Raw genomic sequence first — 27,580 nt, 5'->3', positions numbered from 1 at the left:
CCCTAGTCACTACTTAATGTTTAGATATTGATAGAATGAAATATGCTGTCTTGCAGGTGCACTCCGCACATAGGCATGGAGCTTAGAATGTATATAAGCACTAGAAAAAGAAGCTTGTGGCCCGGCGCGGTGGCTCAAGCCTGTAATCCCAGCACTTTGGGAGGCCGAGACGGGCGGATCACGAGGTCAGGAGATCGAGACCATCCTGGCTAACACGGTGAAACCCCGTCTCTACTAAAAAATACAAAAAACTAGCCGGGCGAGGTGGCGGGCGCCTATAGTCCCAGCTACTCGGGAGGCTGAGGCAGAAGAATGGTGTGAACCCGGGAGGCGGAGCTTGCAGTGAGCTGAGATCCTGCCACTGTACTCCAGCCTGGGCGACAGAGCGAGACTCCGTCTCAAAAAAAAAAAAAAAAAGAAAAGAAAAAAGAAAAAAGAAAAAGAAGCTTGTAACTTTGAGTTGGTCTGGTAAGCTACTCCGACCTTCTCCCCATAACTGGTTACAGAAAGAACCTCCGTTCTTTCCCAGTCTGTCTGCATCTCCTTAATGGACATCGAGAATAAACAGCCAGATCCTGTTCTGTCCCAGAACTCGTGTGGGACAGGGAGTGCCTCTCCGAAGCCCTCCCTCGATCCCCACCTCCTCCCCACCCAACCTGGGCTGCTCCCGATCCTGGGACTGGGTTCAGGGAGCCATGGGGTGGTGGAGGCTAGTGTAGTAGGGTGACCTCTGTCCCAGGGGTGGCCAGGGCCCTAGTCACCAAGCACGAATAACAAAATCATAAATTTAAAAAATAAATGGAGAAAGAAAAAATAAGTGTGTGCATGAGCAGAACAAAGGGAAAGGCCAAGATGCCACAGGGTGACAGAGAGAAGGGGCCCCACATCACCCTTTGTGACCCCTTTCAACCATCCAAACTCTCTAATTCATGAATTCTACAGCATTAATTTACAATGTACATAAATTTATTATGGTCCTGTGCTTTGCTCCTGGATGGAAGAGAACTTAAGGGAATGGAAAATCTCACAGAAGGGTGAAGGGTTCCCCAGCCAGCCTTGGGGTGGTGCCTGGTTGATGTTAGCCATAGGGGTCGTCATGAGGTGTCAGAGTCCCTGGGCCCCCATCAGCACATGCATCTCACGCTGTCCAGAATCCTAGAAGGGGACCTGTGGGCCTCCTCAGGGCAGCCGCAGGGTGGACCTCAGACAGGTCACAGAATGAGGTGGGCAGCTGAGTGTGTGTTTCTCCTGCCCCAGAACAGCCACTCAGCATCCCAGATCTCAGGTAACACCAGCCTCTTTCTCCAGGCCCATCCAGGAAGGAGAATCCAGGAGTCATCATTCCCCTGATGTTCCATCAGCTGACAATGGAGAGAGTGACAGAGAGACACTGAGCAGGACAGAGATGGCCGGAGATCAGGGCAAGACTGAACATGGGCAGAAAGGAGGACAGGAAAGCCAGAAGGAGAGCACAGCGGGGTAGAAACAGTGAGATTCTGAGAGGGAAATAAAAACAGATGGAGGAAGAGACACAGGCATAGGGAAAGGGAGAGGTGGATTGAATAGAGGCAGAGGGCAGAGACAGGGAGACAAGGAGAATGGGGCCTCCGCCCAGGGCAGAACAGGCATGCAGCTCCCCTACACCCACAACCCCATGGAGGGGACAGGACTCACCTGCGACAAAGCCTGTCATCCGAGGTCGGGGCTGAGTCGCAGTTCTGGTTTATCAGCTTCACCATGAAGGTCCAGGGGCAGCACTGCTCGAAGCAGACTCTGAAGGTGCAGTTTCCACACCTCTGGGTCCTGGCCAAAGGCACGACGGCATCATCATAGCAACAGTGCTGCAGGGGGTCGTAGAACTTGTCTCCACATCTCATGTGCGGCTGGCACAGCATCAGGTAGGGAGTCATGGGGGCCACTGGAGGAGACAGAGCTGGTGAGATCCAGGTGGTGGTGGCAGGTGGGTCCCAGCCTGGGGTCCCCTGGAAGGTGTACCCCTCCCCCAGCTTCCCAAGCCCTCCTGGGCTCACCTGGGGCTCCGTGTGAGCAGAGGATCCTGGAGATGAAGAAAATGGCAAAGACAGCTGTGGGAAAGGGAAAGGGAAGGGGAAGATGGGGTGAGTGGACAGCCACAGATATGACTGGCACCGACATTTAGAAGAAGATTGGGTGGAACCAGGGCTCGGTATGGCTTTGAGCAGTTCAGGAACTGAAAGAGGGCTGTGGATGGGGCTAATCTGGGAACTGTGGATGGGAAATTGCTGTGAGCAATTCACGCCTGGAGATTTGGCTGGGCATGGCAGCAGGGATGAGGTGTAGTTTGGGGTGGGAAGCGAGCCCTGATGGTGGCTGAGATAGGAGATGGGCTCGGGTAGGAATGGGGTCCTGTCCTCCTTACCCAGGACGCAGCCTCGGGAAGCCATGGATCTGGGGTGGCTGCAGTGGAGTGAGCAGGTGATCAGCAGATCTCAGCCACTCCTTTTATCCCATATTTCTAGTGGAGCTGGTGATGTCATAGCATGTCCTGCCCTCCTGCAAGTCCTGCAGAGACAGGCTGGGTCTTTGGGCAGGAGAGGTGCCAGGCAGGGTACGTGCCATTGTAGCTTTGATCTCACCTTTGTTCTCAGGAGAGAAGCGGTGTGCCCTTCATCTTCCCTGTGCTACGTGCCCCAGTGTCATTCCCCACACTGAGCCCTCTTGCAAATAGGAAGGTGCAGGATGCTCCTGGCATTAACACTCTCCCACACTTACACGTCCGCACAGCAATTCCACTGGATCCTACTGAGCTATGACTTTCCCCAATTTCCTTGGGACATTGCTAACCCATGACATCTTTCCAAGGGGGCCCATTAGGTCCTGACCTCACAACCGAAATGCATGGTCAAGAATCCAGTAACTGGCCGGGCGCGGTGGCTCAAGCCTGTAATCCCAGCACTTTGGGAGGCCGAGATGGGCGGATCACGAGGTCAGGAGATCGAGACCATCCTGGCTAACACGGTGAAACCCCGTCTCTACTAAGAAATACAAAAAAATAGCCGGGCGAGGTGGCGGGCGCCTGTAGTCCCAGCTACTCGGGAGGCTGAGGCCGGAGAATGGCGTGAACCCGGGAGGCGGAGCTTGCAGTGAGCTGAGATCCGGCCACTGCACTCCAGCCTGGGCTACAGAGCGAGACTCCGTCTCAAAAAAAAAAAAAAAAAAAAAAAAAAAAAAAAGAATCCAGTAACTGCTCAGTCACCTGGAGTTCATGGCACTCGGGTGGGAGAGACTGTGAAACTCAGGCACTTGACTTTCACAGGTTTGGAAAGTGGGAGTGGAGCTGGCTGGACCCCCGGGACTCACACTCCTCTGGGGGCTCTTCACCTCCTTCTCTGTCTCATTAATGGTCATTTATCCAGGACAGGTCCACTTGGAAGCCCACATGCCCCAGGCTTTGTGTCAGACACTGGTGATGCAGTGCTGAGTAAAAAACGCAAAGTCAGTGTCTTCATGAAGTTCATGACAGTGAGAGGAGAGAGAGAGAGAGAGAAGGTAGGAGAATAAAACTCCTGATTTTGGTTGTTTTGGTTCCTGTGTTCAGTGTCATTAGCACTCTGAAGTTCTGGTGGAGAAATTCCACAGCTCTCCTGAGATTCTCAAAGGCCTTTTTCCTTAGTGTGCTTTTTCAGAGGGATGGGTTGTGATTTTCCCTGAGAAGAGCCATCTTGGGTCAGGATGTGAGGACAGAGGGGAAGGAGCTGTTTTGGGTCAGTTCTGTGAGCCCCTCTGAGGTTCTGCAGGAGTTCCTCAGCTCAAGCTCACAGGCCACACCTGGCATGAACAAGCCATTCTCCTCCCGGCCAGGCAAGGTGACCTGTCACCCTCTAGGCACCATGGCTGGGTCCCAGCAAGGCATGGATGTCATCAGGTTTGTGTGCGTGGAAGATCCTGCATCTGTGTTCCTGGGCAGCATGGACAGGGGGTTCTCTCTGGAGACAGGAGACAAGGGAAGAGGCTGCAGCAGAAATGACCTCAATAAAGACCAGAGTGCTCAGCACCACCTTCACCCAGGGCAGAGCAGACCCTGCTTCCAGCACCATCTCCCTGTCCGCTCCATTGGCCTCCATTCCTTGCCGCTGTGGGTACAGCAGTGTTTTCCAGCACACAGATTAGTATGTGCTAGTAGTGTGGAAAACCAGTGCAGCTGGGCATAAACAATGTCATTTTTAATTTTTAAAAAAAGGGTTAGAAAATGGGGCAGTGTGCATTTACCGGAATGCTGTGCTCAACTGTTTATGGCACTCTTTTCTTAAAAAAAAAAAAAAAAAGTTTATTTATTTATTTTTGAGATGGAGTCTGGTTCTGTCACCCAGGCTGGAGTGCAGTTGCACGATCTTGGCTCACTGCAACCTCTGCCTCCCAGGTTCAAGCGATTCTCCTGCCTCAGCTTCTGAGTAGCTGGGGTTACAGATGCCCGCCACCATGCCCGGCTAATTTTTGTATTCTCCATAGAGATGGGGTTTTACCGTATTGGCCAGGCTGGTCTTGAATTTCTGAACGCAAGTGATCTGCTCACCTCAGCCTCCCAAAGTGCTGTGATTACAGGTGTGTGCCACTGTGCCCAGCCTATTTAGGACTCTCTTATTGGGACTGTGTGTATTCCAAGTAATGATAGAATATTATTATATTGTTCTGTCATGATATTATTACATGATAGCATAGCATATATCTAGAACTAGATATCTAGTTTCTGCAGGGAGTCACAGCCAAATGGTTAAGACACTTGGGAGCACAGAAGCCTCCAGGATCATCTCCTTCTTCTCTAAGAGTCACTGACATGTCTCCCCTTTGATGTTGTCCATAAAGGGGTACGGTTTTCAGGTCCTTGGTTCCAGGCATTTTCTAGGAGGCTGCAGTGGAGCCCTGCACTAGGTCTTACTGTCTCTACCAAGAAGAGGCAAGGCTGCCTGCATATGAGCCAGAGTGAGAGAGTAGACCACCTTCCCTGGGGCTGGGGCAGGGTGGGCATCTCTGAGGAGGGAGGAGGCCAGCTGCTCTTCCTGGCCTGAGCCTGGTCTCTCAGAGCAGCTGAGTCAGCCCAACGTCTCTAAGGTGGAGGGAGATTTTAGCAGAGCATGGGGGCCTTAGAGGCTGGGACAGTGTGAGGCCAGTGGGCGTCCATCCGGGGCTCCCTGGACACTAAGAGCCCCTGACTAGACATGATGAGGCTTTAGAGTCAGTCAGCCCTGGGTTCAAACCCTGTCCCTGCCCCTTCCTAAGATGTGAGAAGAGGCTGTGCACACAGCCATGTCCGATCCCGCCACCAGTCCCTCAGAATCCCCCTCAGATGCCCAGTCTGGGGCATCCATGTCTGGCCATGGGTCTGTCTTCTGCCTAGGGGCCAGCTATGTGAGGCGGGACCAGGATTTCCCGGAAGAAGCCTGTTCTCAAGTGTCTAGAGAAGATCCCAGGTGTCTGGACAGTCAATGTAAACCCTGACCTCAAATGACCTTCACTGTCACTCTCTCACCCACTTCCTGGATCCAAGCAAGACACGGGCTGAGGTTCTGCTGGTGGTTGTCAGTGACACAGGCTGGGCCAGGAAACCCGGGTCTCCTGACCTCCCACCCAATAGCTGCCAAGCTCCCCAGGCCTGGCCCCTCTGGGAAGTGTCTGTTCACAGACACTCTTAGAGGACACCCAGGTCTGATGTTCCCAGGGCTCCCGGGCAGGGCTGGCAGATCTCGGCTTCTGGAATGTGAAACCCCAGAGGATGTTGGCATTTCCTGCTGTCAGCAGCTCCCCCACTGCTTGCCCTTTTACTCCAAGAAAAAATAGAAGGAATCTCCCTCCTGGCAGCTTTGGAGTGGCCTTTCCATCTGCCCTCAGGGAAGCCCTGCAAGGAAACAGGCAGGAATGAGGTGGAATTTCAGGTGTGCAAGTATGTCAGGTATGTAGAAGGAACGCTGGGTTTCCCCAGGCCGGAGGCCCCTCTGCTGCTGGTTGACAAGGAGGAGTCCGTGTGAGTCATTTTCTCCAAACAGGATGTTGGGATTTCAGAAGCTCCCTGCAAGGGGGTTTCTGTTGACCAAAGCCTGATCCCTGCTCTGGCAGGATCCTTCACATGATGCAGACCAGTGAATTAAGAGCCTCCATGTCATAGGAGGGGCTGGAGGAGAGGCCCCAGGATTTGCTGCCAGGAATGAAGCTAGAACAATTTACCGAGCGGAGACTCAAGATCCGGATGCCGGTTCTGTGGCTAGAATAGTGTCTCAGCAATTCAGGGCCATCACCCGGACATGAGATGTTCCTGTGGCTACACCGAGAGACACTATGGCTGTGCTGTCCAGAGATTCAAATGCATCCAGAACCCCAGCTTCAAGGTCTTCTCGGAAGGAAAGCATGAAGCTTCCAGCCTCTGCAGACCAGAAGGTCCTGAAGATGTAAGCTGGATCCCAAGTGTCCACACCCACATCCTGCACCCCTTCCCTGGCTCTCACTGCCCTTGGCTTAACACAGCTCCTTGGGAGAGCCACAGCGTCACCCCTGCTTCTGCACCCAATATTCCATCCCTCTTCATTCTTCATCTTTCACTTAAATGTCACCCACCCCCTGAAATCTTCTTGAACATCAAGGCTGAGATCAGTCACCTGTTACCTCCTGATAGCACCATGATTGTCATCTGCCATGCCCTTATCATGGTTCTTTGTGGCTTTTCTGTTAAGGCAGACACGCAAAAGTCAGGTCTCTGCTGTGGTTTCTGATCGTCAACAGGAAGTGATCAAGTCTTTTCAGTGACCAAATTGACTGAGGGCTTTATTGTTAGTTGAACCAGAGCAGACTATTCAGCACCAGACGTCTGGACTGTTCTTTTTCTTCTCGCCCAACACTCTCCACCAGTAAAATACATATTTTTCCTTAACTTTTCTTTTTTTTTTTTTTTTTTGAGTCTCGCTCTGTCGCCCAGGCTGGAGTGCAGTGGCCGGATCTCAGCTCACTGCAAGCTCCGCCTCCTGGGTTTACGCCATTCTCCTGCCTCAGCCTCCCCAGTAGCTGGGACTACAGGCGCCCGCCACCTCGCCCGGCTAGTTTTTTGTATTTTTTAGTAGAGACGGGGTTTCACCGTGTTAGCCAAATAGTCTCGATCTCCTGACCTCGTGATCCGCCCGTCTCGGCCTCCCAAAGTGCTGGGATTACAGGCTTAAGCCACCGCGCCCGGCCTTTCCTTAACTTTTCATGTGTGTATGTGTGCGTGTTTTCAAGTGTGCAATTTAGTGGCATTTCACAATATTTTGCAATTATCTGTGATAATGTGGGCAAAAACTGTATAATTATTTCCAGACTCTCAAATACATTACGGCCCCAGGACAGTTAAAACCACAGAATCTCCCCTGTGAAAAGGTTTTTCCTCCTCTGCTCCACAGGAATTTAATCTCCTTCCTGTGTGAATGAATGTGCTTGTTCTGAGGAGAAGGAAGGAGGGTTCCTCTGAAAAAAGTCATTTGGGATCCAAATCTGGAGATATTCCCCTTAGGGAGGCTGACACACTCTTGTCAATTTTTGCTTTCCCTTTTCTTTGTGACTGTGTGTAACCCACGTGATGATGTCACAACTGTTTTCCCTAATAGTTTCGGCCAAGGGATTTATAAACGTAGTAAGCTGGAAGGCTCTGAGTCTCACCTGTCCTTAGCCTCTCCTAGCAGGTGGTTGATGCTGTTGGCAGCCTGGGCTCCTGCAGCCCTGCATGTGGCTGTGTCCTGTGTTGGGAGGGCTAAGCGGGGAAAAGGTGGGCTGTGGAATCCAGCCTCAGACATTCCTCCATGCATCTGACTCCGTAGGGCACAGCTGAGAAGCAGCAGCACAGGGAAGCCCTGGGGCTGTCTGGAAGAGAGGGAGGTTTGAAGACCTGCAGGCAGCAAGTCTCACCAAGTCACCATGACAGGACAGACGGGTTGAGTGAGACACACCTTGAACATAGGACTTTCATCATCAATTTACTTTTTTCATTCATTCATTTAATACACCCTGTACACTTACTGTGTGCCAGTCGATGCTATGGCCACAATTGTGACTTAGTTCCAGGTCCTGCCCTCCTGGTTATCATAGTCCAGGGAGGACAGAGATACCTCTCCAGTGATGACCCAGGGTGAGTAAGGCTGGGAGCAGCGCCCAGGGTACCAGAAATGGCTTCCTGGAGGGCACCAGAAGACAAGCATTGGATGACTCTGGCTTTCCCACCTTTCTTCTTGCCCAGAGTTCCCAGAATCACTGTAGAATGCACTAGAAATGCATATTAGTTCGTTTTCATGGTGCTATAAAGAATGACCTGGGCTGGGCATGGTGGCTCATGCCTGTAATCCCAGCACTTTGGGAGGCCGAGACGGGCAGATCACGAGGTCAGGAGATCGAGACCATCCTGGCTAACACAGTGAAACCCCGTCTCTACTAAAAAAAACACAAAAAAAGTAGCCGGGCATGATGGCGGACGCCTGTAGTCCCAGCTACTCGGGAGGCTGAGGCAGGAGAATGGCATGAACCCGGGAGGCGGAGCTTGCAGTGAGCCGAGATCGTGCCACTGCACCCCAGCCTAGGCGACAGAGCAAGACTCCATCTCAAAAAAAAGAATGACTTGAAACTGGAAAATTTATAAAGGAAAGAGGTTTAATTGACTCACAGTTTTTCATGACTAAGGAGGTCTCAGGAAATGTACAATCATGGCAGAGGGTGAAGGGAACGCCATGGGGGCAGGAGAGAAAGAGAGGGAGCAGGGAAATGCTACACACTTTTAAACCATCAGATCTCATAAGAACTCGACCACTATCACGAGAACAACAATAGGGAAATTGCCCCCATGATCCAATCACCTCCCACCAGATCCCTTCCCTGACACATGGGAATTGCAATTTGAGAGGAGTTGTTTGGGGACACAGAGCCAAACTATATCAGAATGCACCATCCTAAGAAAGGAATCATTGCCTGAAAGTGCCTGGGCTTTGCTTCTATTCTTCCCAGAGAATGCAACAACTTGAACTAAAGAGAAACTGCCCAGGACAGCCCTGGCCTCATTCCCATCCCTTCTAGAGGGGGTGTCCGGTAACACTTGCCCAGGGCGTGTCCACCACACATAAACCCAGAGCTCACTGCTGAGTCCTCAGCTGTGGTGCAAGTGGGGCAAGCACGGGAGACTCTGTCTGCCCTGGGCAGTGCTCCTGAGCCTTGGGGGACCAGTGAGTCATGAATCCTATGCTTCCACTGTCCCTTGCTGCCTGTCTGTAAGTAATTAACTTGCTTTGTCAAACTGGCTGTGGTTGTGGGTGTTCTGTTCACCACTCTCAGTGTAGTCAGAGTACAGCCCAAGATGCAGTGGCTGAAGTGTTCAGACCTGTATTCCGGGTGGTTAGCGCAGTGGTGGCCTTTGCCATCCTCCCTGCAGTGGGAGTCCTCCCTTGGGATTGGTAACTCATGAGTGCTGCAACTTTGGCAGAGCAAGGGGGATCCAATCTGACGAACCCATGGCTTACCAGGTGGGCTGTAATATGAAAATGTTTGTTCTTTGGCTTCCTATTATGACGCTAAACTTGGAACTTCCTAAGTGATAGGAGTGTCTTTTGTTCTTCCCAATGAGCCTCTTTCAGATCACACAGCAGGAGCTCAGGCTAAAAATATGCCTTAGGGTAGGGCCCCCAGGTAGCCTCAGCATCAGGGCAGTAACCAGAAGAAAGACCAAAATATTTGAGGATTAGAGGGAAGGAACCTTCAGTGTCACCCATTAACCTCCAAGAAAGGTGATGATGGGGAGGCAATACACACCAAAGTATAAAAACTCTTTTTTTTTTTTTTTTGAGACAGAGTTTTGCTCTGTCACCCAGTCTGGGGTGCAGTGGCATGATCTTGGCTCACTCCAACATCCACCGTCCAGGTTCAAGCAATTCTTCCTGCCTCAGCCTCCCGAGTAGCGGGGATTACAGGTGCCCGCCACCATGCCCGGCTAATTTCTGTGACAAGGTTTCCCCATTATGGCCAGCGTGGTCTTGAACGCTTGACCTCAGGTGATCCGCCCACCTCAGCCTCCCAAAGTTCTGGGATTACAGGCGTGAGCCACTGCACCTGGCCTAAAAACTCCTGAACAAGAAGAATTGAACTTCCTAGCTGCTGAACACATGGAGATGTGGAGAGGACCCAGAGTCCAGGGAGGCCATGGAAGCTCCCACCATCCCCATCACTTCTCCTGTCCATCTCCCCTTATGAGCCTCGGCGAGATCTAGTCTTTCTTCTCAGTGCTCCTAAGCTACAGGCAGTCCCTAAGCAGGGGAGAGAAGTAATCAGATTGTGATTCAGGAAAATCCGTGTGTCCTTCTGTTGGGAGGAGGCTGGTTGGGAGGATTGAGATGGGAGCAAGAGACCAGGCAGGAGGCAGATGGAGCAGAAATATTCATGCAATTTCCAGAGTCCTGCAGGCCCACTCGCTCTCATGGGTGGATGAGATAAGCACTCACATCCCCGACCCCATTTCTCACTCTGCCTTCAGGCCTCCCCTCTCCTGCAGCTGCCGTGTAGAGCAGTGATCTCCAACATGGGGACTGTGACACTTTTTCAGGTTGTGAACCAATTTATTTGTCACCATGGGTATCTTAGACATTAAACTAGCATCAATAAAGAATAGAGGAATGTACACACTACAGTATCTTATTCATCGGTGTTTAATTCAACTTTCTTTTGGGCTGTGTGTCAGTCATATAGAATGTGATGTGAGTTTTTCCTAGTGAGTCACAGCCAAACAGTTACTAAACACCGGAAGGAAAAATCCTCTGGGCACAGGCTCACCTCGTCTTTCCTAAAATCACTGACTAGCTGCCCTAGTATGTTGCTCCAGAAAAACAAGTTGAGAGCTCACAGCCTCAGTCCTAGGTCCTTCCTGGGCAGGCTGAGATTGGGCTTGGCATCTGGCCTGCTACAAAGAGGGTTGAATTTAGGCCTGGAGACTAGCCAGTGCCAAGGAGAAGCACATTCCTCAGGGTGGGGTTGGGTTGGCGTCTCTGGGGAGGGAGGAGCCCAGCCGGCCGTCCTTGGCCTTGGTCCTGGTCTCTCAGGGCAGTTAAGTCAGGCTGGGAAGAGAAATCAGCAGAGGGAGATGATGACAGAGCCGGGGAGTCAGAGGCTGGGTGGGCAGGAGGGCAACTAGACCAGCCCAGGGCTCTGTGGATGCAAGAGCTCCTGTCTCAGCAATCCTGAGACTTTGCAGTCACACATACCTGGGTTGGGATCTTTTCATTTTCTCAAAGGGTCAGATAAGCTCTTTTCTAGCAGCCCTTTCATCTCCCTGTATGGCAAGAACATTCAATTTTGGAGATTGACAGCTTTTCAGTCCTTAGTCACATCCACTGCACATCTGGGCACAGCATGTGCTCCCTGTCTCAGCAGCAGCAGGACATTCAAACCAATTAAAACCCAACCCACATGCAGCAACCCTCACCATGGGCCCATGCACAAAAATAGGCAAAGCCACCTAGGTAAGTGCACACTTGCTTCACACTGGACCAAGCCTGAATCCTTCTTCTTCGGGAGTGCTGACACTGGGTCCTATTTTGGTTATAAAATTTATTTTACATCCACGAGCAACTGTGTGTCATTTCTCCCGAAATCCATTACAGTTCCAAGGTGGGGAATTTTCCCAGCAAGCAGCAGGGTCCGCTAAAACCCCATATCAAAATTCCCAAAGAAGCAGCCTGTGCATTCCCCATCCGAGAGCTGCCCACTCTGGGTTGTCACTGTCCAGGGACAGTGGGCCTGAAACTCTTTGAGGACAGGAAGCCGAGCTGCATCACTCACTGCCATGTCCTTAGTTATTGGGGACCCCATCTCTTTCCAGGGTCACAGGACTCTCATGGCTTCCTGGGAAATAAGAGTAAACTCCAACTCTCATTGGTTACATTTTGTCACCCTAGTTTTCTCTATGACAGAAAGACTCTGGCATAAGGGCCCCCTGCAGGTCATAGACACCATCTGGACGGGACTCAGGCACCCCTATTCCAGCCCAGAATCCCCCTTAGTCCTGAGCTGAACCTCTCCAGAGAGGCAAGCAGCCCCTGATCCCAGATGCCCCAGGCTGGCCTCAGGAAAGACTTTCCCACAATCCCAAGTGCTGCTGGGGGACTGAGCTTCCGGAACGCGGCACACAGGAGAGCACTGGGGTTTCCTGCTGTCGTGGGCTTTGCCTCTGGAATAAGTGCAAAAGAGATGGAATCATTATCCGGGTGACACCTGGGTGTGATTTCCACCTGGCCTCACGGAGTCTCTCCCAGATGACAGGCAGGAATTTGGTGGAATGTCAGATGTTCCAAAAGAACGTTAGGAATGCAGGCCGGGCGCCGTGGCTCAAGCCTGTAATCCCAGCACTTTGGGAGGCCGAGACAGGTGGATCACGAGTTCAGGAGATCGAGACCATCCTGGCTAACACGGTGAAACCCCGTCTCTACTAAAATACAAAAAAAATTAGCTGGGCGAGGTGGCGGGCGCCTGTAGTCCCAGCTACTCGGGAGGCTGAGGCAGGAGAATGGCGTGAACCCGGGAGGCGGGGCTTGCAGTGAGCTGAGATCCGGCCATTGCACTCCAGCCTGGGCAACAGAGCTAGACTCCGTCTCAAAAAAAAAAAAAAAAAAAAAAAAAAAAGAACGTTAGGAATGCAGATGTCACTGAGGGAGAGGGTTGGGCCTCACCGGTGCCTGAGGGCCCATCCTCTGATATCCGCCTGGGTGGGTGGAGTGCACTGTGTTCCACCTGCACACTTCACACACGCAGGCTGGCCCTGCTACCTGCAACAAGAACTTAGGTGCCAGCCCCTGAAAGAACCGTAACACAAACAGGGCTGAAACATGACCTCCCACACTGCACATTACAAGTAACAAGAAGCAGAGAAAAGCTGCAGCCTTTTGAGGACCAGAGACCGAGGGGTTTGTCAAGTCAGAGCTGTGACATCCTCTTTGAGGCTCTGTGGTTCTTGGTGTCTCCAAGCTTCCAGGCACTGCCATGTTCCCCTTGTCCAGATGCAGGTGCCTGCAGCAGAAGCTGTATGCGGTACATCTGGTCCAGCCACAGCCTTGCATGGAGATGGCATTTATGCCAGCTCCTGGAACTGCCCACTCCACCGAGCAGCCAGAGTGCTTGGCTGCGCACAGTGGCCAGACCCTACTCTTGCTCGCTCACACACCATGCCTGGCTTGCCTGTGGCAGGTGTGGGATCTGGCGTGGTAGTGTGGTCGGAGTGCAGTCAAGCCGAGTGGGTGGAACAAGCACAGCAGGCAGGAGCAATACTCAGGGAGTCTCAGGACCAGGTGACAGCCCTGGGTCTGCTGAAGTGCTAAATCTGAAAAATCCCTCAAAGACCAGTTCTTTAGGTTTTACAACAGTGATGTGATGAGGTAGTGTTGGGGAAGTGGCTGGTAGCGTCTTTTGCCTTTCCCTCAAGATGAAGCCAAAGATTTTCTTTTTTTTTTTTTTTTTTCCAGTTGTCAAATGATCCTTTATTGAAATATTTTCCTTTGTGCTTCTTAACTAGCTGGGCATTCCACAGCACCACTGTTGGTGTCATCTATGATGTCATAAGGGTGGCGGCCATCAACATCACAGTCCACAGACTGGGCATTCCCCCGATCTCTTTAATGGTTCCAGAGAGTTCTCTGGCTAAAGATCGGTGCTGGATCTGTCGAGCAATGTCAACGATCTCATCAAAAGTGATATTCCTACTGTGTTTAATGTTTTTCTGTTTCTTTCTGTCTCTTGGTGGTTCCTTGGGGGGCTTTGATGATTAGGGCAGAAGCAGAAGGCAGTACCTCAATCTGGGCCTGTTTTGAATGTTCAGTTTTACTGTAATCCTTAGGCCCTTCCAGTCACCCATTGCCTTGTCAATGTCATCACCAACCTTTTTTGGAGACAGACCAAGGGGCTAATCTTGGGGGCCAGAACAGAAGTGGCACCAATTTCACCCCCAGTGCACCTGAGGTATAGAACTTTGATCTCACTGGGGGCTTAGTGGTGGCGGCTGGTGTTGGGTGAACCCAGATTTGGGATGACCAAAGAAATGTGCACCTTGGCCTCCTCTGAGCCAAGAGCTGAAAGTGAAACCAAAGATTTTCTAGCATCCAGTTCCTACATACGAATGCCCAGGGAATAGAGAACCGCACACCTTCTTTTTACTTACCTTAAGTGTCACATTTTTCTTCTTTAACGTCACATAAGAGCAATATTTTCTTCAGGTATCTTATCACAAGAACCACTACAAATTCTAAATCAGTGAGATCAGCCTTTCCATGGAGAACTCATGTTGACATCCCTGGTCCCATATTTGCCAAATAGAAAGTTTCCCAGAAAATCAGATACTATGTGTTATCAAAGAACAGGAAGTATTTAGTCATGAAAAATTAAGGATTCACAAGACCTCAAGGGAGAATCTATAAAGAAGTGAATGAATGAAGAGAAACTTCCCGGCTTAAGAATAAAGCAGGAGGCAGAGGATGACATTTGACTCAGCTGAGTCTACACATGGTCTGAGTGTCCATTCCTGGCCTGTGTGGAAAAGCCTGTGAAAGATGTTTTGTACAATGACTTTGGCGATATAGGATGACAAGTAAATTTGTTACCCGGTGAATAGCTTAAAAGGAAACCAATAATGGAAACTCTTGGATGGTGGGAGGAACCTCACTCCATGCCTGTCTTCTGATGTTCATATGTTTTCTGCCCTTGCCTGAGAACTCATCTCCCAGCACACGACCAGACCGCTGTGGGAGAAGGAAGGGGAAGACGGGGTGAGTGGACAGCCACAGATACGGCTGGCACTGACATTTAGAAGACTGGGTGGAACCAGGGCTCGATATGGCTTTAGGCAGTTCAGAAACTGAGACAGGGCTGTGAATGGGGCTGACCCAGGTGCTGTGGATGGGGAATTGCAGAAATTTGGCTGGGCATGGGAACAGGGATGAGGGAACAGGGAGTTTGGGATGTGGAGCGAGCCCTGGTGGTGGCTGAGATGGGAGATGGGCTCAGGCGGGAATGGGGTCCTGTCCTCCTTATCCAGAACGCGGCTTCGTATAGCAATTGCTCTGGGGCGGCTGCAGCTGCGTGAATGGTGATCAGCCGATCTTAGCCACTCCTTGTATCCCATTTTCCTAGAGGAGCTGGTGATGTCACGGCATGTCTGGCCCTCCTGCAGAGACAGGCTGGGTCGTTGGGCAGTAGAGGAGCCAGGCAGTGTATGTGGGATAGAAGATTTGATCTCAGACACTTTGAGAACCAGGGGAGAAGTGGTGCACCCTTCACCTTCTCTGCCCTACGTGCCCCTTCTTTGGCAAACAGGAAGGTGCAGCATGCTTCTGGGGTTATCGCCCTCCCCCACTCACACAGCCACACAGTGATTCCACAGGATCCTACTGAGCTATGGCTCTCTCCGCTTTCCTTGGTACATTGCTAACCCCTGACATCCTCCCATCAGGTCCCGACCTCCAAACCCAAGCCCATGGCCCAGGACGCAGTAACTGCTCACTCACCTGCAGCTCATGGTATTTGGGTGCGAGAGACTGTGAGACTGTGTGACTCAGGCACCTGACTTTCACAGGTTTGGAAGGTGGGAGTAGATCTGGCGGGACCTCTGGGACTCACATTCCTCTGGGGGCTCTTCAACTCCTTCTCTGTCTCATTAATGGTCATTTACCCAGGACAGGAGCACTTGGAAGCCCACATGTCCCACGCTCTTTGTGTCAGACACTGGTGATGCAGTGCTGAGTAGAAAACGCAAAGTCAGTGTCTTCATGAAGTTCATGACAGAGAGAGAGAAAGAGAGAGAGAGAAAGAGAGAGAAGGTAGGAGAATAAAACTCCTGATTTTGGTTATTGTGGTGCTTGCGTTTAGTGTCATTGTCACTGTGAAGTTCTGGTGGAGAAATTCCACAGCCCTCCAGAGATTTTCAAGGACATTTTTCCTTAACGTGCTTTTTCAGAGGGTGGAGTGTGTGATTTCCCCCCAGAAGAGTCATCTTGGGGTCACGATGAGAAAACAGAGGGGAAGGAACTGTTTTGAGTCAGTTCTGTGGGCCGCTCTCAGCTTCTGCAGGATTTCCTCAGTTTGTGAGTTCACAGGCCACACCTGGCATGGACAAGCCATTCTCCCCAGGGTTAGTCCCAGCAGGGGATGTATGCGGTCAGATTTGTGTGTGTGGAATATCCTATATCTGTCTTTCTGTGGAGCATGGACAGGGGCTTCTCTCTGGAGCTCTGGAGGCAGGAGACAAGGGAAGAGGCGGCAGCAGAAATGACCTCATGATAAATACCAGAGTGCTAAGCACCCGCCTTCCCCTGGGGCAGAGCGGACCCTGCTTCCAGCACCATCTCCCTGGCTGCTACATTGGTCTCCATGCCTCGCTGCTGTGGGGTAGAGTGGTGTTTTCCAGGACACAGATTAGGACGTGCTGATAACATGGAAAACCATCAGTTGGGCACAAACAATGTTGTATTTTAATTGAACAAAATGGATTAAGAAATGGGACAGCGTGCACTAACCAGAATGCTGTGCTAGATTGTTTATGACACTCTTATTGGAACTGTGTGTATTCCACGTAATGGCAGAATATCATTCTATCATTCTATCATATTATATTATTGTGCAGTAGAAGTAGGGAAGCTGCTGACAGCAGGAATTGCCAAGTCCTTGGACGTTTCACATTCCAGGAGCCAAGATCTGCCAGCCTGGCCCGAGAACCTGGGTATCATTCAGGAGTGTCTATGAATAGGGCCTGCCTGCCCTTCCCAGAGAGACCAGGCCTGGGGAGTTGGGAAGCCCATGAGTGAGAGGTCAGGACACCTGGGTTCTTGTCCGGCCTGTGTCACTGACCAGCAACAGGACCTCAGCCCGTGTCTTGCTTGGATCCAGGAAGTGCGGTGAGAGAATGGGCAGGGCTGGCAGATCTTGGCTTCTGGAATGTGAAACCCCAGAGGATGTTGGCATTTCCTGCTGTCAGCAGCTCCCCCACAGCTTGCTTTTCACTCCAGGAAAAAATAGAAGGAATCTCCCTCCTGGCAGCTTTGGGGTGGCCTTTCCATCTGCCCTCAGAGAAGCCCTGCAAGGAAACAGGCAGGAATGAGGTGGAATTTTAGGTGTGCAAGTATGTCAGGTATGTAGAAGGAAGGCCGGGTTTCCCCAGGCCGGAGGCCCCTCCGCTGCTGGTTGACAAGGAGGAGTCTGTATGAGTCATTTTCTCCAAACACAATGTTGGGATTTCACAACATTCTACAGTGTAGAACATTCTATAATGTTCTAGAAGACCACAAGGACTTAGCACAGCTCCTTGGAAGAACCACAGCATCTCTCTGGCGTCTGTCTCCAATTCCCCAATCCCTCTTCATTTTTCATTTTTCCCTTAAATGTCACCCACCCTCTGGAATCTTCTTGAACACCAAGGCTGAGGTCAGTCACCTGTCACCTCCTGACAGCACTGTGGATGTTATCTGCCACCCTCTTACCATGGTTCTTTGTGGCTTTTCTGTTAAGGTAGACACTTGAGAATCAGTTCCTACTAAGGTTTCTGATCATCAACAAGAAGGGGAACAAGTCCTTCCAGTGACCAGATTGATGAAGGGCTTTATTTTTAGCTGAACCAGAGCAGAATATTTACCACCGGATGTCTGGACATTTCTTTCTGCTCTCCTCCTGAGGCCCCACAATGAAGTATATGTATTTACTTAACTTTTCATGTGTATGTGTGTGTTTTCAAGTGTGCAATTCAGTGGTATTTCACGATGTTTGGCAATCATCTGTGATATTCTGAGCAAAAAAGTCCACAGTCATTCCCAGACTCAGACACATCATGGCCCCAAGACAGTTAAGTCCAAATAAATTAAAAAAAAAAAATTTCAAATTATGTATTTCAAAATTAAAATTAAGTTCCTAACATTAAAAAAAAAAAAAAAAAAAAAAAAAAAAAAAAAAAGACCAAAGGACCAGTGGAAGGTTTTCCCTCTTCTTCTTTGCAGGAATTTAATCTCCTTCCTGTGTGAATGTGCTTGTTCTGAGGAGAGGGGAGGAAGTTTCCTCTGAAAGAAGTCATTTGGGATCGAAGTTGAAGGAGCCACTCCCCTGAGGGAAGCTGACATATTCTTGCCAATTTTTGCTTTCGCTTTCTTTTTTTGTGTGTGACTGTGTGTAACCCACGTAATGATGTCACACCTATTTTTCCTAGTAGTTGCAGTGAAAGGATTATTAAACTTAGGAATCTAGAAGGCTCTTCTGAGTCCCGGCCATCCCTACCCTCTTCTAGCAGGATGCTGATGCTGTTGGCAGCCTGGGCTCCTGCAGCCCTGGATGTGGTGTGTCCTGTGTTGGGAGGGCTAACGGGACAGAAGGTGGGCTGTGGAGAAGAGCCTTAGTTCTTCCCCAGTGCATCTGACCCTGTAGGGCACAGCTGAGAAGCAGCTCCATGCGAAAGCCCTGGAAGGGAGAGAGGTTTAAAGACCTTCAGGCAACAATTCTCACCAAGTCACCAGGACAGGACAGACAGGTTGAGTGAGACACACCCTGAACACAGGGCTTTCATCATGCTTTCACTTTTTTCATTCGTTCATTTAACACACGCTATGCACTTGACTTACTCTGTGTCAATGGATGCTGGGGACACGACTGTGACTTAGCTCCAGGCCCTGCTTTTCTGGGTCTTATAGTCTGGGGGGGACACAGACCCCTCCAAAAGCAGTGATGACCCAGGGTGAGCAAGGCTGGAAGTAGCACCCAGGGCACCAGGAATGGCTTCCTGGAGGAGGGCACCAGAAGACAAGCATTGGAGAGCTCTGGCTTTCCCGCCTCTCTTCTTGCCCACAGTTCCCAGAATCACTGTAGAATGCACTAGAAATGTGTGTTAGTCCATTTTCACACTGCTAAAAACACTGCCTGAGACTGGGTAATTTATAAAGGAAAGAGGTTTAATTGACTCATAGTTCTGCATGCCAAGGTGGCCTCAGGAAATGTACAGTCATGTTTGAGGGTGAAGGGAAAGCAAGGCACATCTTCCATGGTGGCAGGAGAGAAAGCGAGTGAGCCAGGAACTTCTACACACTTTTAAACCACCAGATCTCGTGAGAACTCCCCCGCTATCATGAGAACAGCATGGGAAAAACTGCCCCCATGATCCAGTCACCTACCATGTCCTTCCCTTGACACATGGAATTACAATGTGAGATGAGATTTATGTGGGAAGACAGAGCCAAATTATGTAAGAATACACCATCCTGAGTAAGGAAGAACTGCCTGAAAGTGCCCAAGCTTGGTTTCTATTCCTCCGAGAGAATGCAACACCTTGAGCTAAAGAGAAACTGCCCAGGACAGCCCTGGTCTCATTCCCATCCCTCCTAGAGGGGGTGTCCTGCCACAATAGCCCAGGGCGTGTCCACCACATATAAAACCCAAAGCTCACTGCTGAGTCCTCAGCTGTGGTGCAAGTGGGGCAGGCATGGGAGACTCCATCTGCCCTGGGCAGTGCTCGTGAGCCTCGGGAGACCAGTTTGAACGTCCTTTTGCTGCCAAGACGGAAAGCACATGGTGTACTCAGATGTGCACTGGATGTGACTGAGGAAGGGCTGGAAAGCTGACAATATCCAAAAATCGAATGTTCTTGTGGTACAGAGAGATGAACAGTCATGAAGCCTAGGCTTCTGCTGTCCCTCGCTGCCTGTCTGTAAGTAATTAACCTGCTTTGTCGAACTGGCTGTGGTTGTGGGTGTTCTGTTCACCACACTCAGTGTAGTCAGAGTGCAGCCCAAGTTGCAATGGCTGAAGTGTTCAGATCCCTATTCTGGGTGGTTAGTGCAGTGGTGACCTTTGCCATCCTCCCTGCAGTGGGAGTCCTCCCTTGGGATTGGTAACTCACAAATGCTGCCAATTTGGCAGAGCAAGGAGAGTCCAATCTGATGAACTCACGGCTTACTCGGCGTGTTATAATATGAAAGTGTTTGTTCTTTGACTCTTGTTCCTACCATGAAGCTAACCTTGGAATTTCCTGAGTGATAGGAATGTCTTTTGTTCTTCCAGATGAGCCTCTTTCAGATCACACCAGCTGAGTTCATGCTAAAAATGTGATTTAGGGGCCAGGTGTGGTGGCTCACCCCTGTAATCCCAACACTTTGGGAGGCCGAGGTGCGTGGATCATCTGAGGTCAGGAGATTGAGAACAGCCTGGCCAACATGATGAAACCCCATCTCTACTAAAAATACAAAAATTAGCTGGGTGTGGTGGTGCACGCCTGTAGTCCCAGCGACTTGGGAGGCTGAAGCAGGATAATTGCTTGAACCTGGGAGGCGGAGGTTGCAGTGAGCTGAGATGATGCCACTGCACTTCAGCCTGGGTGACAGAGTGAGACTCCCTCTCAAAAAAAAAAAAAATGTGATTTAGGGAAGGGCCCCCTGATAGCCTCAGTGTCATGCCAGTCACCAGAAAGACCAAAAGATTTGAGGATTAGAGGGTGGAAACTTTCAGTATTACCCACCAACTTCCAAGAAAAGTGGCAATGGCGAGGCGATAAAGACCAAACTTTATAAAAACTCTTGAAAAACTAGAGTTGAACTTCCCAGTTGCTGAACATGTGGAGGTGCTGAGAGGATGGGGTGTCCAGGGAGGCCATGGAAGTTCCCACCATTCCCATAGCTTCCCCTGTCCATCTCCCCTTATGAGCCTTGGTGAGAACTGTTCTTCTCAGTGCACTCGAGCTACAGACATGTCCTAAGCAGGGAACAGAAGTGATCAGATTGTGATTCAGGAAAATATGTGTGTCCTTCTGCTGGGAGGAGGGTGGGTCAGAGGATTGAGATGGGAGTAGGAGACCAAGCAGGAGACTCATAGAGCAGAAATTCTCATGCAATTTCCAGAGTCCTGCAGGCCCACTTGCTCCCATGGGTGGATGAGATAAGCACTCACATCCCCGACCCCATTTCTCACTCTGTCTTCTGACCTCCCCTCTCCTGCAGCTGCCGTGTAGAGCAGTGGTCTCCAACATGGGGATTGTGACACTCAGGTTGTGAATCAATTTATCACTATATCAAAATTCTCGAAGCAGCTGCCTGTGCATTCCGCATCCCAGAGCTGCCCACTCTGGGTTGTCACTGTCTAGGGACAGTGGACCTAGAGCTGTTTGAGGACAGGGAGCAGGGCTGCATCACGCACTGACATGTCCCTAGTTATTGGGAACCCTGTCTCTTTCCAGGGTCACAAGATTCTCATGGCTTCCTGGAAAATAAGAGTAAACTCCAATACCTGTTGGTCACATTTTCTCACCTAGATGGGGTTTTAGCGGCTCCTGCTGCTTGCTGGGAAAAATCCCCCGCCAGGGAACTGTAATGGACTTCAGAAGAAATGACACACAGGCCGGGGAGAGAAAGCAGCAGTAGGAGATGATGACGGGGCAGAGGGTGTCAGAAGTCGGGTCAGAGGGAAGGCAGCGGGGCAGGGCCAGGACTCTGTGGATGCAAGAGTCCCTCTTCCAGCAATCCTGAGACTTAGGGGTCAAATAGCCCTGGCTTGGACTCTTCTCTCTATATTTTCTCAAAGGGTCAGATAAGCTATTTTCCAGTAGCCCTGTTCATCTCCCTGTACGACAAGAACATTCGATTTTTGGATATTGTCAGCTTCCCAGCCCTTCCTCACTCACATCCAGTGCACATCTGGGCACACCACGCGCTTTCTGTCTTGGCAGCAGAAGGACGTTCAAACTACTCAAGCCCCAGCCCACATACAGCAACCCTCACCATAGCCCCATGCTCAAAAACTAGCCAAAGCCACCCGCTTTTAACTGCCCACTTGCTTCACACTGGACCAAGCCTGAATCCTTCCTGGGGAGTGCTGACACTGGCAAAGCGGCGTCATCATCTGGGGTAAATATGCAAGGTTCATTGTCTAATACCAAGAAAACTGAGTACACAGACAGAAAAACTGCATCTCTCTCTCTCTCTCTCTCTCTCTCTCTCTCTCTCTCTCTCTCTCTCTCTCTCTCTCTCTCTCGGCACCTGAATGGGACTTCCAGCCCACAGCAGAGTGCACTGGATTTTATAGACAGGTTTGAGGAGGCGGTGTCTGATTTCCATAGGGCCCACAGATTGGTTGGACCAGCTGACATTTACATAGTGCTCAAGGAAGCTGGGTCACCCCACCCTAATCTTATTATGCAAATGGACTTTCCACTTGGTGGATGCCATGTTGTCTGCTTTCTACTGTGCATGCAGTTGGAAAGGAAAAGGGAAGATGGAGCTACCATTTTGAAAATGCCTAGTCCCAGGTAGCCTTTTCCTATTGGCACAACTGCTGGCATTCATCTGTGGAAGCTTCTAGCCTGCCTTCTATGTCTGCAACTCGATTTTAATGGCTGCTCTTTAGAAAATAATATGATTTGGAGGGTGCTTTTCATTAAAAGCAAAACCTTACCAAGGACTTTCTTACCCTCACTATCTGCCTAAAATAATTTATTCTTAACTCCTATATCACTGGGTCCTATTTAGGTTATAAAATTTATTTCATGCTGGGCATGGTGGCTCATGCCTGTCATCCCAGCACTTTGGGAGGCCAAGGCGGGTGGATCACCTGAGGTCAGGAGCTTAAGAACAGCCTGACCAACATAGCAAAACCCCGTCTATATTAAAGATACAAAAAAAAAAAAAAAATTAGCTGAGCGTGGTGGTGGGCACCTGTAATCCCAGCTCCTTGGGAGACTGAGGCAGGAGAAGTGCTTGAACCTGGGAGGCGGAGGTTGCAGTGAGCCAAGATCATGCCACTGCACTCCAGCCTGGGCGATGGAGTGAGACTGTCTCAAAAACAACAACAACAAAACAAAACAAGAAAACAAAACAACACAACAGAAATTGTGTCATTTCTCCTGAAGTCCATTACAATTCCCTGGTGGGGGATTTTTCCCAGCAAGCAGCAGGAGCCACTAAAACTCTATATCAAAATTCCCAAAGCAGCCGCCTGTGCATTCTGCATTCCAGAGCTGCCCACTATGGGTTGTCACTGTCTACGGACAGTGGACCTAGAACTGTTTGAGGACAGGGAGCAGGGCTGTATCACTCACTGACATGTCCCTAGTTATTAGGAACCCTGTCTCTTTCCAGGGTCACAAGATTCTCACGGCTTCCTGGGAAATAAGAGTAAACTCCAACACCTATTGGTCGTATTTTCTCACCCTAGTTCCCCCTATGTAAAGAACACCCTGGCATGAGGGGCCCCTGCAGGTCACAGACACCATCTAGACTGGACCCAGGTACCCCTGTCCCAGCCCAGCAATGCCTGTCAGTCCCGGGCCCAGTTCCTCCAGAAAGGCAAGCAGGCCCTGATCCCAGGCACCCTGGGAAGACTCGGGGAAGACTTTTCCACAACCCCAGGTGCTGGTGGGAGACCTGAGCTTCTGGAACATGGCACACAGGAGAGCACTGAGTTTTCCTCCTTTCATGGGCTTCCCCTCTGGAACAAGCACAGAAAGAGCTCAATCATTATTCTGGTGGCATCTGGGTATGATTTCCACCTGGCCTCAGAGAGCCTCTCTCAGGTGACAGGCAGGAATTTGGTAGAATTTCAGATGTTCAAAAATAATGTTAGGGCCAGGCTCGGTGGCTCACGCCTGTAATCCTAGCACTTTGGGAGGCCAAGGCGGGTGGATCACCTGAGGTCAGGAGTTCGAGACCAGCCTGACCAATAAAGTGAAACCCTGTCTTTACTAAAATTACAAAAATTAGCTGGGCATGGTGGCAGGTGCCTGTAATCCCAGCTACTTGGGAGGCTGAGATAGGAGAATTGCTTGAACCTGGGAGGCAGAGGTTACAGTGAGTCGAGATTGCACCATTGTGCTCCAGCTTGGGCGACAGAGACTCTGTCTCAAAAAACAAACAAACAAACAAACAAACAAAGAAACAAACAAAAACCCAGAATGCTAGGAATGCAGATATCACTGAGGGAGAGGGTTGGGCCTCACCAGTGTCTGAGGACCCATCCTCTGATATCTGCCTGGATGGGTGAAGTGCTCTGTGTTCCATCTGCACACTTCAAGCTTGGAAGCCAGTCCCTGCTACCCACAACAAGGACTTGGGGGCAAGTCCCTGGATGGCTGGACTGGATCCCTTCCTGTTTAAATGCTCTGCAGCAGCACCAGCAAAAACTTCAAGAAGAAGAAACCACTGAAACTCAAGGAGAAAAAAGCAGTTCTAGCGCAGCTGGCCAACTGTACTGGGGTGTTGGCCAACTCTCTGGTGTCAGGCTTCTGAGCCCAAGCTAAGCTTGGTCACAACCCCTGTGACCTGCACGTATACATCCAGATGAGGCCTGAGGCAGCTGAAGAACTACAAAACATTACATTCCATCATTGTGATTTGTTCCTGCCCCACCCCAACTAATCAATCAACCTTGTGACATTCCTCCCCTGGACAATGAGTCTCATCTCCCCACCCTGCACCTTATGACCCCCACCCCTGCCCACAAGAGATAACCACCTTTAACTGTAATTTTCCACTACCTACCCAAATCCTATAAACCTGCCCCACCCCTTTCTCTCTTTGCTGACTCTTTTCGGATTCAGTCCAGTTGCACCCAAGTGAAATAAATAGCCTTATTGCTCACACAAAGCATGTTGGTGGACTCTCTTCACATGGACTCACATGACATTTGGTGCTGAAGACCCAGGACAGGACAGGAGGACTTCTTCAGGAGACCGGTACACTGTCCTCACCCTCTCTCCGTGAGATCCACCCATGACCTTGGGTCCTTGGCCCAGCCCAGTGAACATCTCACCAATTTTAAATTGGGTAAGTGGCCTCTTTTTATTCTCTTCTCCAGCCTCTCTTGCTATCCCTGCTATCCCTTCACCCTTCAATCTCTCCCTTCCTTAATTTTGGTTCCTTTCCCTTTCTCGTAGAGACAGAGGAGACACGTTTTATCCATGAACTCAAAACTCCAGCACTGGTCACGGACTTGGGAAGATGGTCTTCCCTTGGTGTCTAATCACTGCGGGGATGCCTGCCTGATTATTCACCCACATTCCAGAGGTGTCTGATCACTGCAGGGATGCCTGCCTTGATCCTTCACCTTGGTGGCAAGTACCACCTCCCCTGGGTGGCAAGCACCACCACCCACCCTGTGTCTCTACCCTCTCTTTTCTCTAAACTTACCTTTTTACTATGGGCAAACTTCCACCCTCCATTCCTTCTTCTTCTCCCTTAGTCTGTGTTCTAAAAAACTTAAAACCTCTTCAACTCTTGCCTGACCTAAAACCTAAGTATCTTTTCTTCTGCAACAGCACTTGGCATCAATACAAACTCAACAATGGTTCTAAATGGCCAGAAAATGCCACTTTCGATTTCTCCATCCTACAAGATCTAGATAATTTTGTTGAAAAATGGCAAATGGTCTGAGGTGCCTGACGTCCAGGCATTCTTTTACACGTCAGTTCCTCCCTAGTCTCTGCTCAATGCAACTCATGCCAAATCTTTCTTCTTTCTCTCCCATCTGTTCCTTCAGTCTCCTCCCCAAGCTCTGAGTCTGTTAAATCCTCCTATTCTGTGAACCCATGTGACCTCTCCCCTCATCCCCAGACTGCTCCTCACCAGGCTGAGCCAAGTCCCAATTCTTCCTCAGCTTCCGCTCTCCCACCCTATAATCCTTCTATCACCTCCTCACATCTGGTCTGGCTTACAGTTTCGTTCCATGACTAGCCCTCCCCAACCTGCCCAACAATTTCCTCTTAGAGATGTGGCTGGAGCTGAAGGCATAGTCAAGGTTAATGTTCCTTTTCCTTTACATTTTAACAAAGTTATCCACTACCCTGACCATTCCTGGACTACAGCCACATTTCATTGCTGCCCTTCTTCCCAACCTAAAGCCTCCTTCATGTCTTCCTCTTGTATCCTCCCACCTTAACCCACAAGTATGGGACACCTCTGCTCCCTCCCTGGAAACCAATCACATGCCCATTACTATCCCATTAAAATCTAATCACCCTTACCCCACTCAACTCCGGTATCCCATCCCACAACAGGCTTTAAGGGGACTAAAGCCTGTTATCACTTGCCTGCTACAGCATGAGCTTCTAAAGCCTATAAACTCTCCTTACAATTCCCCCATTTTACCTGTCCCCAAACTGGACAAGTCTTACAGGTTAGTTCAGTATCTGTGCCTTATGAACCAAATTGCTTTGCCTATCCATCCTGTATTGCCCAACCCGTACATTCTTTTGTCCTCAATACCTTCCTCCACAACTCACTATTCCATTCTTGATCTTAAAGATGCTTTTTTCATGATTCCCCTGCACCCCTTGTCCCAGCCTCTCTTTGCTTTTACCTGAACTGACCCTGGCACCCATCAGTCCCAGCAGCTTACCTGGGCTGTACTGCCACAAGGCTTCAGGGACAGCCCTCATTACTGCAGCCAAGCTCTTTCTCATGATTTACTTTCTTTCCACCCCTCTTCTTCTCACCTTATTCAATATATTGATGACCTTCTACTTTGTAGCCCCTCCTTTGAATCTTCTCAACAAGATACCCTCCTGTTCTTTCAACATTTATTCTCCAAGGGACATCAGGTATGCCCCTCCAAAGCTCAAATGTCTTCTCCATCCATTACCTACCTCAGCATAATTCTTCATGAAAACACGTGTGCTCTCCCTGCAGATCATGTCTGGCTGACCTCTCAAACCCCAACTGCTTCTACAAAGCAACAACTCCTTTCCTTCCTGGGCATGGTTGGATACTTCAGCCTTTGGATACCTGGTTTTGCCATCCTAACAAAACCATTATATAAACTCACAAAGGGAAACCTAGCTGACCCCATAGATCCTAAATCCTTTCCCCACTCCTCTTTCTGTTCCTTGAAAACAGCTCTAGAGACTGCTCCCACACTAGCTCTCCCTGACTCATCCCAACCTTTTTCATTACACACAGCCAAAGTTTAGGACTGTGCAGTCAGAATTCTTACACAAGGACCAGGACTGTGCCCCATAGCCTTTTTGTTCAAACAACTTGACCTTACTGTTTTAGGCTGGCCCTTATGTCTGCATGTGGCAGCTGCCACCACTCTGATAAGACAGCTAAAGAAGCAGCCAGTATTCCTACTTCTGTCCCTCATGGCCAGTTTTCTTCCTTCTCATCAGTCACTCCTACTTACTCTTCCACTGAAGTTTCCACCTATCAATCCCTCCCCACTCAAGGCAAATGGTTCTTGGACCAAGGAAAATATCTCCTTCCAGCCTCAGAGGCCCATTCTACTCTGTCGTCATTTCATAACCTCTTCCATGTAGGTTATAAGCTGCTAGCCTGCCTCTTAGAACCTCTCATTTCCTTTCTATCGTGGAAATCTATCCCAAAGAAATCACTTCTCAGTGTTCCATCTGCTATAGTAGAGTTCCATACTACTCCTCAGGGATTGTTCAGGCCCCTTCCCTTCACCACACATCAAGCTTGGGGATTTTCCCCTGCCCAGGACTGACAAATTGACTTTACTTACATGCCCCGAGTCAGGAAACTAAAATACCTCTTGGTCTGGGTAGACACTTTCACTGGATGGCTAGAGGCCTTTCCCACAGGTCTGAGACAGCCACCATGGT

At 50.1% G+C, this 27,580-nt stretch overlaps 1 protein-coding gene, 1 long non-coding RNA gene and 1 pseudogene across 3 annotated transcripts; 1 reads left to right on the top strand and 2 right to left on the bottom strand.

Moving 5' to 3' along the window:
- Positions 1-288: 288 nt before the first annotated feature.
- Positions 289-3,396, bottom strand: LOC105478571 (IGF like family member 1). 2 transcript variants are annotated; one of them, XM_011736026.3, is made up of 4 exons: positions 2,399-3,396; positions 2,031-2,084; positions 1,675-1,918; positions 290-1,361 (listed from the first exon to the last, which is right to left on the bottom strand). In XM_011736026.3, exons 1-4 carry the CDS (start codon positions 2,421-2,423, stop codon positions 1,358-1,360), a joined length of 327 nt encoding a protein of 108 aa, XP_011734328.1. In that variant the 5' UTR covers positions 2,424-3,396; the 3' UTR covers positions 290-1,357. The 2 variants fall into 2 exon arrangements, with proteins under 2 accessions (XP_011734327.1, XP_011734328.1); XM_011736025.3 differs by lacking the exon at positions 2,399-3,396 and having other exon boundaries at positions 289-1,361; positions 2,031-2,384.
- Positions 1,781-6,870, top strand: LOC139360359 (uncharacterized). Its single transcript, XR_011617690.1, has 3 exons — positions 1,781-1,898; positions 3,396-3,528; positions 5,375-6,870. It is a non-coding gene; the product is annotated as an uncharacterized lncRNA (long non-coding RNA).
- Positions 6,871-12,763: 5,893 nt separating this feature from the next.
- Positions 12,764-16,031, bottom strand: LOC105478572 (large ribosomal subunit protein uL11-like; annotated as a pseudogene).
- Positions 16,032-27,580: the final 11,549 nt, after the last annotated feature.

This window comes from Macaca nemestrina, chromosome 20 (genome assembly GCF_043159975.1).
Source record: "Macaca nemestrina isolate mMacNem1 chromosome 20, mMacNem.hap1, whole genome shotgun sequence".
Lineage (NCBI taxonomy): Eukaryota > Metazoa > Chordata > Mammalia > Primates > Cercopithecidae > Macaca > Macaca nemestrina.
This window is presented reverse-complemented; position numbering and strand designations above follow the sequence as displayed.

Excerpts from the sequence above, each read along its gene's own strand:
- LOC105478571 (XM_011736025.3), bottom strand. The coding sequence starts at position 2,154 with ATGTCGGTGCCAGTCATATCTGTGGCTGTCCACTCACCCCATCTTCCC. Across the intron at positions 1,919-2,030 it reads CTGCTCACACGGAGCCCCAG|TGGCCCCCATGACTCCCTAC; the intron begins GTGAGCCCAGGA and ends TGTCTCCTCCAG.